The sequence below is a fragment of the Antrostomus carolinensis genome, unplaced genomic scaffold (assembly GCF_000700745.2).
Source record: "Antrostomus carolinensis isolate BGI_N321 unplaced genomic scaffold, ASM70074v2 scaffold18648, whole genome shotgun sequence".
Lineage (NCBI taxonomy): Eukaryota > Metazoa > Chordata > Aves > Caprimulgiformes > Caprimulgidae > Antrostomus > Antrostomus carolinensis.
In genome coordinates this window covers 1-9,819 of record NW_010331142.1, presented here as the reverse complement: position 1 = coordinate 9,819, position 9,819 = coordinate 1, and the positions used below count along the sequence as shown (strand labels likewise).

At 51.4% G+C, this 9,819-nt stretch overlaps 1 protein-coding gene across 1 annotated transcript in view; it reads left to right on the top strand.

The window, feature by feature from the left end:
* The window catches only part of CTSD (cathepsin D), a gene marked incomplete at its 5' end in the record, with an annotated part of 14,045 nt that extends 10,669 nt beyond the window's left edge, over positions 1-3,376 (top strand). The window contains 3 exons of the mRNA XM_010173141.2: positions 795-939; positions 2,352-2,450; positions 3,114-3,376. Coding sequence (XP_010171443.2) covers positions 795-939; positions 2,352-2,450; positions 3,114-3,275 — 406 coding nt within the window. The remainder of the gene's footprint in view (positions 1-794; positions 940-2,351; positions 2,451-3,113) is intronic.
* Between the last annotated feature and the right edge of the window lie 6,443 nt (positions 3,377-9,819).

The window sequence follows — 9,819 nt, the reverse complement described above, 5'->3', positions numbered from 1 at the left end:
CCAGGAAGCCAGCCCTTGACTGAAGGGCACGGCGTGGCAATCAGCACGCATTGTTGGAGGCAGAGGGGAGGAGAACGGGCTGAGCTTGCCTGGCCCTGCCAGCCCTGTGCTCTATTCTGAGCTCTCCCACGTGATGGGAACTGAAAAGCAGCCTGTGATCAGAGCATGTCCTTTTCCTGGGCATTGCATCCCTCCCCAGCACGGGGTTTGAGTTCTCATCTTCCCCCAGCCCTGCTGCGTTGGCAGAGCGTGGCAGACCCTTGGCTGGGAGGCTTCATCTGCCTGCACTGCTGTGAAACACAGTGGTGAGGAAACCAAACAGCTCCTTGCTGTCTGGCCTCTTCAATATACACCAACCCTTCCCTTGCAGTGACCCCTCAGCCATCACACCACCCCTTTAACCCTTTGCTGTCTGCAGTAGTACAGGTCACACGTGTCCCTAAGACGTTACCTTTAGCTGGCTCGCGTGCCTCTTAGTCACGGTGTTTAGCAGGCAGGGTGCTCAGGCAGCAGGCTGGGCTCCCTGCAGAAATACCCTGATGCACAAAGGGACCTGCTCAGTGGGGAGCAGGTGAGGGCCCTGTGGGGAGCCAGGGGGTCTGTGCGGGTGTCTGTGTGCAGCTCAGTTGGTGCTGCATCAGGATTTTGGAGCTCCTAGGTGTTGTCACAACCCTCCCTTGTATGCTCATGTACTGCCCAGGCTCAGCTGTCTTCAACTCTGTGCCTGCTGCTCCCCACAGCCTTTGCTGGGAGATCTCTAAGGGTTTGTCACCTGTCTGGGCATTTCTCCTCAGGGTGGACGTTGCCAATGGGCTGACTCTGTGCAAAGGAGGCTGTGAGGCCATCGTGGACACAGGAACCTCGCTCATCACTGGTCCCACCAAGGAGGTGAAGGAGCTGCAGACAGCCATCGGTGCAAAACCACTCATCAAAGGCCAGGTGAGGCTGAGTGTGGACAGCAGGAGTCCCTGGCCATTGTGGCGTCTGTGCTATGCCCTGCTTTGCACCCAGGTGCTTCTAGAGTCTTCTGCTTCCTCTGCTCTCCATTCCCACCCTGTGCTCCTGGAAAAGGCCCTGGCATAGCAGAGACCTCTCTGTTGTTTGCCCCTGGGTAGTGTTTGATGCTCTGCTCGTGCTCTTGGTAGAAGCACAAGTCCTATGAACTTCAGGAGGCTTTAGGTCATTTCTGCCACCCTCCCATCTCTGGGAGGTGGAGGAGAATGGGTGCAAGTTGCAGCTGAGGCCAAGGATTCACATTAATGTGAGTCCAGAGGCACTTTAATACAGATATGTTTAATGCAAATGACAGCCCTTCCCTGCCAAGTTTTTAACCATCTTAGCTAATCTCACAAGGTCACCTCTCCTCCCTGAAATTGTGGAGGAGCAGGGTTATAAGGACCCTCTAGGAAGGGTGCTCTATTCTGAAACCCCTCCCAAACCACAGAGCCATGAGCACTTGCAGGGCTTTTATGCAGTGTGGGGAGATGCCATGCTGCAGCAACAACTGCCTTAGACCTGCCCCCCTCCCCGAGACTCACTAGTGTTAAAGTGGTTTTGTCCATTCATCACACCCCCAGCCCCTGTCTGCATCTCTAGGCTGTATCAAGCCACGTTTCCCCCTCCTGTGGCAAAGACCTCAGTCCTGCTGTGTCAGGTGCTGTGCCCTGGGGCTCAGCAGAGCCAAAAGCTGAGCCCAGCACCCTTTGGCTCCGTCCCTATCTCTAAATCCCTCTGGCCCCTCAGCTTGCAGCCCTGGGCAGGGAGCAGCCCATTTACCCCAGCTTAAATCTCTTCTGCACCCTGAGATCATAGAATCATAGAATGGTTTGGGTTGGAAGGGACCTTAAAGCTCACCCAGCTCCAACCCCCCTGCCAGCAGCAGGGACACCTTCCACTAGACCAGGTTGCTCAAAACCTCATCCAACCTGGCCTTAAACACTTCCAGGGAGGAGCAGCCACAGCTTCTCTGGGCAACCTGTTCCAGTGTCTCACCACCCTCACGGTGAAGAACTTCTTCCTCATATCTAATCTAAACCTCTCCTCTTTCAGTTTAAACCCATTTCCCCTTGTTTTGTCATTAACTGCCCTTATGAAAAGTCCTTCCCCAGCTTTCTTGTAGCCCCTTCAGGTACTGGGAGGCCACTATAAGATCTTCCTAGAGCCTTCTCTACTCCAGGCTGAACAGCCCCAACTCTCTCAGCCTGTCAGTTCTTAGGGAAAACCCCAAGAGATGAGCAGTTCTTGGGGAAAACCACAGCGAAGATGTGGTTGTGCCTGGGGAGACCATGCCCTTTCCTGAGGTCGTGGGAGCTTCTGTCTTAACTCTAAAGCCTTTACTGCTTCTGTTTCAGTACGTGATACCCTGTGAAAAGATGTCATCTCTGCCTGTTGTCACACTGACACTGGGAGGGAAGCCCTACCAGCTCACTGGAGAGCAGTATGTCTTTAAGGTACGTCCAGGCAGCTGTTGTCAGCCCTACACCTCTCCCCCAAGGCCTTACTTTTGTCTTCTCCAAACCTCAACTATGAAAGACAAAATGTGAGAGCAGCAAAAGCAAAGCTGGAGCTGGCACTTAGGAACGAGTTTGAAAGGTTGGGGTGATGGGGTTGGTGGTACTGATGGCAACCTCACTGAAGTCCTGCTGGAACAAGACCCACTGTGTGATGCTCATGAGGGGTAGCAGAATGGAGAAGAAAGGGTAGGCAGGCTGTTGCACCACTTTTGCAAACATTTAGCCCTTTTTCTGATGGATTCTGATGCTGTGATGCCAGCCTTGTCATAGCAGAGGCCACCAGCCTGGCGTTAAAGCCATCAGAGTCAACTTGTAAGGACCATCTCGTGCAGAATTTCAACAACAGCTCTAATTCAGAGTTGCCTGGGCTGGGAGGTTTATGGGCACGTGTGGCTTCACTCGATGCTTTGCTGTGTGAGGCTCTGGGGAGGGGGGAGGAGCTGGGTTTGGAGCTGTGAGAGCAGCGGGTTGGGAGTTACTTTTGCAAGCTTTGGAGCTCAGGTTGGGAGAGGCTGAAGCTCAGCTGGTGTTACTGCCCAGCTTAGGAGGTGATGGAAGGAGAGGACCTCCTCAAACTGAAGCTCTCATTCTTCTCTCTAGGTTTCTGTACAAGGAGAGACCATCTGCCTGAGTGGCTTTTCAGGTCTGGATGTCCCACCCCCTGGGGGTCCACTCTGGATCTTGGGAGATGTTTTCATCGGTCCCTACTACACCGTCTTTGACCGTGATAACGACTCTGTTGGCTTTGCCAAATGTGTCTAAGCGCCTGACCCCCACTGCCTCTGCTACAAACACACACACACACACACACACACATGGGAGCTGTAGAGAAAGATAACCAGGACTAGAAACCCAGTGAGTGGAAAGAAAAAAGAAAAAAAAAAAAAAAAAAAAAAAAAAAAAAGAAAAAAAAATCAAACTAGATTTATAATTACATGGAAAATAGTCATTAGTGCCCTGCTAGCTACTTTTTTCTCCTCTATTGAGTAGGTGGTACTGGGAGGTCTCTACTTGACATCTCCAGCTGGAGTAGCCCCTTGCTTTACTGCTAGGTCTTCCCATATTTGTTTTTAAGAATGATTCTCAGAGCTGAACAAGGATCTCTCATGTCTCCCAGCCCTGATCCTCTTCCTGGGGAGGCAGCTGGCTGGAGCCAGCCCCTGGTGCCTCTGTTTCTGCAGAGAAACTGTGTGGCTGCTCTTGGGTTTGGGCTTCTGTGCTGGGGGAGAGGGATGGGGAAGTCTGTCTGGCACATTATTTACTACTTGTGTTTTCACTGATGAAGTGGGGGAGTGGGACAGGGAAGAGAGTCTGTCTTCATCACCCCTCCATGATGGGTTGAGGCAGCGACCACTAGATCATTTCTCAATGGCTTTGTGCTGACTTGTTCTTAGGAGAGCATGTCCCAGGCTGGAGCAACAGAGGATCATGGTAGCATGCCCAAGGGTTGATTTTCAGAGCCTGAGGGCTTTTGTGGTGTGTTTTTGTGTTGTGATGGCACTAGTGAGAGAGCTGGAGGCACGACGTCCACATGCCTGACTGAACAAGGCAGAGATTTCATAGGGGGGGGCTCCAGCCAGTGGGACTCTTCAGGGGGTAAAAATATAAAAAGGGGGTCAAGATAGGATTTAATAGAGGTCACTTTGAATTCATGGCCATGAAGGCCAGGCTTTCTGCTGAGCAAAGTCACTTGACACAGGTTCTCTTGAGTTTGCTGAACTTCTCCCAGGTTCCTCAAACTGAAGATCTTCCCAGCTTCATTTGCAGCCAGTGAGTTGAGAGTGTTTCCTGAAGCAATCTGTAAGCTGAAATCACATTGATAGTACCCATAGGTGTTTGTCAACCACTTAAGACCTTCTGGAAACATTACTCACAACAGTTTGAACTGCCTGAATCTTGAGAGTTGGCAGAGCCAGCAGGACACCCAGGCAGGAGAGTGCTGTGGCAGCTGCTGGACTTGCATTCGCTTCCCCTGCTGCCCTGTCCTGAAACCCAGCTGCTTTTGCCACCCTCCTTTCCTGCTTTCCACCTCACCAAGGCTGGTGAGAGCCCTATTGGTGTCCACCCTGTGTTGCAGACCGAGTGAGGCACAATCCTGCTTCAGAGAAGTTGTAGCTGCCTTAGTTGTCCTCACAGATCCTCCTGGAGATCCAAGATCTGTGCATGTGGAGCCTTTTGCTTCACTGGGCTGGTGTCAGTAGGCAAACACTGGTGGAGCTGGGAAAGTGATAAAGTGAGTTTGAAGCAGTACTGGAAAGTGGAAGAGTCTGCCAAGAATCCCAGCTTGTGCTGAGAGTAGAACTCTGCTTTCCCAGTGCACTGGATCAGGTCCTGAAATTAGGGAGTGGCAGCAGGTGAGGGGCAAAGCTGAGGGTGGCAAGAGGATCAGATCAGCACTGGTTGTGACCCCAGACCAAGCAAAACAGATAGTAAAATACCAGCTCCCCAAAATTCACGGGTAATCCTGCCAGCAGTACTGGTGGGGCCAGGAAAGGTCTTTGGGCAGTGAGTGGAGAGTTGGTTGTGCTCAGTGAAATGCATGTGCATCATCCCCAATATTGAGTTCACCACTACCATCAGGGTGGGGATGGGGTCCTGAGGTGGGCTCCAGGAGGACAGTGGGCTCATAGCCTGCCGATGTCCCCTGTCCCCACCCTCTGCAGCTGGTCAGTTTGGCTTTATAACCATCCCTCACATCTTGGAGGGGTCTGGCATGGGCAGTGGGGACAGGCCTGGGCACACTTTTGATGCGTTGTATTGTCCCCTGCAACCCTGGATGTGACAAACGCTGCTCCCAAAGCTTGCTTCTGCCTGCTCGTAGTCTTCACCTGCAATCCTGCATCTGGACACCTGAGGACATCTGTTGCAGACTGGCTAAGAGAACAATAGCCTGTTACCAAAAATGAAATCATCTATCGATACTCCAAAATCAGCAGATATTCAACATCTCTCCAGAGAGCCCCAATTTCACACCAATTAAGTGCCCAGAGCTCCTCCAAGTCCTGCTACATCATTTCCCAGCTGCAGGATTTCTCCAGCATGACCAGACAGAGCCTCTCGGGTACCTGCTCATTGGAACTGATGCTGAGGGGGAGGCCTGACGTGGAGCTGGCGGTGGGTTTTGAACATCTTTGGCATCGTGGAAGCAGGAGGTGCAGCTCAGCCCCACAACAAGCCGTGGGGCTGTGGTTCTGCGATGCCTTACGCCGTCCGCGTCGGAGCCTCTGCAGTAATCCGAGGCTGGGCTGATGTCTGTCCTCAGGCAAGAGGCTGCTGCCTGGGGAAAAACCACAGCCCAAAACAACACCCTGAGTGACAGGCTGGAGGAGCACTTCCTTCATCGTAGTCTTCCCTGAATGATGGGTCTCCTCCCCTTGTTATTTTATTTGCATTTTTAAACCAAACTCTTAACTGTGTGACTGTCTTTTTATTTTTATTTTTATTTTTATTTTAAATCTAATTTGCTGTCAGAATTACTCTCTCATAGAAAATTGAAATGAAAATACAGTATTTCCCCAACCCCCTCCTAAACTCAGTGAGTGGTCTTTCCTTAAGGAGTTTGAGATGCTGTTGGCTTAGTATGTCTGGTTGCCCACTCAGGTGGATCAGTCTGTGTTTCAGAAGGGCTCCTTCCCATCTCTCGGGTAAGGAAACATACTGGGAGCCTGTTCATTTGTCTTTTTCAATGTATTAAACCAGTCTATTGAGGATGACATGACAGTGTCACCTACCTGAGCCAGCACCACCAAGGTGGCAGTTGCTCCCTACATCTCTCCTGGCCTACAACCTCCTCCTGGGGCCACGGGTAGTTCCTCTACAGGTTACTCAAGCTGTCCCCTGGGCCAGCTCAAATGAGCTTCTGCTCTACTTGGGACATAGAGTGGTCCTGTAGTAACCAAAGTGGGACTTCAGTTTCCAAGTCTGGCCTAAAACCTACCAGGATGTGGAGTTTGTGCTTCCAGAACCTGGTGATGAAGAACATGAGGGTTTGTTTGGTTGGGTTTTTTTCTCAAAATATAGGAAAAAAAAATATCCCTCTTTCTTGGCTGTGCAATTTTTAGTCCTAGCACTGCTGTATAGGAGCAGGAGACTCCGATGCAGAACCAAGGCCCTGTGTGCCAGGTGGAAGATAAGAGCTAATCCCTACTTTGAGAAAAAAAAAAGCATCTACATAAGCAAGATGGATTCAGCCAAGTCCCATCCCGTTTTCTGAGCGCAGATCCAAGTGCAGAGAGCTTAACTGGTTTCCCCACTGGCACATCCCCAGCCTCTGTTCCCCCCAGGATGCCTTAATACCCCCATCAGCTGTTCTCCTACGTTAAAGAGATGGATTTAACCCAAAAGGACTGGCTGGGTCCTGAAAATTAATCATGCAGCCCACCGTTCCTCAATAGCCCAAGGGAAGAACAAGTCATCTGCTGCCAAATATTTATCGCCGGGAATACGAGGGCGTTGTTGCTGCTGGGGGGGGGATTGTCCCTAAGCCTTTAATCGTGCCCTGAGTCCTGAACGTTATGTCTTGGTGGGAGCAATCACAGGCTTGATCTTGGCCAAGAGCTGGAGAAACCAAAAGCCAGTATTGTCCACTTTTCCAGCAAGGAGCAGAGGACACCCCACCCCACTCCACGAGCAGCCTGCACGTGGCCCCTCACCCAGCAACTCCTCAGGTTTACACCATTTACTGCATCGTCTCTGCAGAACTCCGTGCACGTGACAAGTTGGTAACTCTTCATTCCATGTCTCCAATGATGCAAAGATCATTTTTATTTCATTTTATGTCCCCTTGAGTAGGAGGTCACTTCATGGGTCCGATCCTTCTCCAACCAACTCTGCTCAGGGCTTTGCCAAAAGCCCACTCGGACAAGGACCTGCCCAAGGAAAGGGAGGCTGAGACCCCTCGTTTCTGGAGATGACTGGCTCAGCTGGTTGCCTCAGCAATTTGTTGCTTTGAGAAACTATTTTTACTCACCATCAATGACGAAGAACGTTGTTTTGGGGGCTGGTGGCTTTTTCTGCTCTTTCTTGGATTTATTTTTAGGTCCCTTTGGGAGGGAAAAGAAGTGGAGTGCAGACTGAAAGCTTAGAGGACAGGAGGCAGAGATCAAGGGAGAGTGAGGAGATGGGATTTACCCCTCCAAGCTTCAGGCCAACTTACTGCTTATGGGGCTTGGCAATCCATTGAGGAATTTCATAGGGGGAATTCAGGAGGTTGTGGGCTTTCTCCTTCAGAAAAAACAAACAGATCCAGGTCCTGCTAATGGTTTTCCAGAGAGCTGGGGTTGGATTTGAGATGGAAGATTTTCTCACGGGTCTTACAGCACTTGATTATGCCACAGCCCACGTCGTTAACACGATTACAGGAGAATTGCTTTGGGGCAGGAAGCATCTTTCTGTTGTGTTCATCCCGTGTTTATTAGCACAAGGGGATGCAGGCCTTGATGCCACACTAATACAGCTGGTTATTCATAACCATCCCAGCTTTTATCTGGAAGGAAAGTGGTCCTAGACCTTATGGTTGAGGGCTTGCAGGCATGACCTCTAAAGAGTCCCAGAAAATAGGAGAAGTATGAAAATAATGTAGAATATTGAGGGTTTTAAATTCCTTGTGTCATTATTTTTTGAAGTCCGTTCCCTAATTCTGAAGGGTCACGTGAATGGTTTTTGAAGGGGTGATGCTGCAGAGATGCTGTTGTGGTCCATGGTAATGAAACTCCTCACACCTGGCTTTGAGAAAGATGATGAATTACCAACCCAAAAACCCCAAAGTGCTCTGCAAACTGTAGGGTTGAGCTGGTACCCAGAGAAGAGAAAAAATCCAGCCATCCAACCTCTCTGACCTTTCAATCCTGTTCACACCAGGGAACGTACCCACCTCTGTTGATCCCGCATTCCCTACACCACCCTGCTACCTCCTCTTGCCTCCTCCAGACCTGCTCTTTGACCTTTTTCTCTGCTCTTTGACCTTTTCCTCTGCTCACTCTCCATCCCTGCCCGGCGTTAGGAAGAGGAGCAGTCCTACTAACACGACTTTCCCCAGACACATGAACAGCAGGCTCATCATTAGCTCCTACAGCAGACAGCAATCCGCATCCAAGGGGTTTTGTTGCTCCTCCTGAGCATCCATCCATCCATCCATCCATCCATCTCCCTCCAAGGCAAGGATGCTCTGCACAGCTGTGGGTTGCCTGGGTTTGACCAAGCCCTCCAGAAAAGCTGACGACAGCTGGCCACAGCTCTGCCTCTCCTGCAAACATCTTAATCCCACAGGAACATCATTCTCACCCTGGCGCTGTTTCTGCTCCTTAGCAGCTTCTTGGACAGAGAGACCTGGGTCTCGTCACAGGCAGTCATAGCGCTAATAAAACCCTCTTTACTTTGACAGGACCCAACACCACTCTGGCAGCAATAAATCCCAAACCAAAGGGTAATTTGTCCTTTTTTTAACCAGCACAGGTGCCTTCAGATGGATTAAACCAGCCTCATGCAAACTGAACCCCCTCCAGTCCAGGAGTCCTGTGGTCACAGAAGTCCCCTCCATCCCACCCACCCATGGGGATGAACATGGAGTGAGTGTCCCTGCGCAGGAGCCAGAGCTGCCTGCGAGCAGCCGGGTGAATTATCATCCTTATTTCTTAGCTCAGCATTTTGTGGGTTGGTTTAAGGCATTTCCAGAGGATTTCCCTTCCCCTGCAGGTCCTGCTCACACAAACTTTGGGTTTACCCAGCCTGTTTCAGCTACTCTGGGATTTCTCTGCTCCCCAGCACCCCAGCCAAACCAGCTGCTGCCTCAAGACCACCTGCACCACACTGGGCTCTGCTGCTGTGGGGTGACACAGCGTGTCCTCATGTCCTCACCCTCCCAGTGCCACGGCTGTGTCCTCCTGAATGACCTGCAAGCTGTCCCTGCACAGCACCAGCTGCTCTCCGGCATCGTGTCCCTGGGGGGGATGCTGCCACAGCATCTCATAATCGGGTTCCCACACAGCACCCCAAAATCAGGTTCCTACCCAGCTCCCAGGGCACCTGGCAAGGGGAGGCAGCAAGCATTTCCCTGGTCCTGTGCCAAGCCTAGACATGGCCAGATCCTCCTGGGCTTGTCCATCTTTCATGACATCCCCACCTCCCTCCCCTAAAGCAGCCGCACACCCCATGTCCGTGTCCTGCTGCTGGGAGGCTCCTGCTCCTGCCCACCCTGGGATCTGCTGAGTGCTGGCAGGATTGATCCCCCCACACGCAGGAATTAACCCCTTTCCATTCATCCCCCCCACAACCAGAGCCCTTCTTCCCCATGGCAGGGCATTGCCCC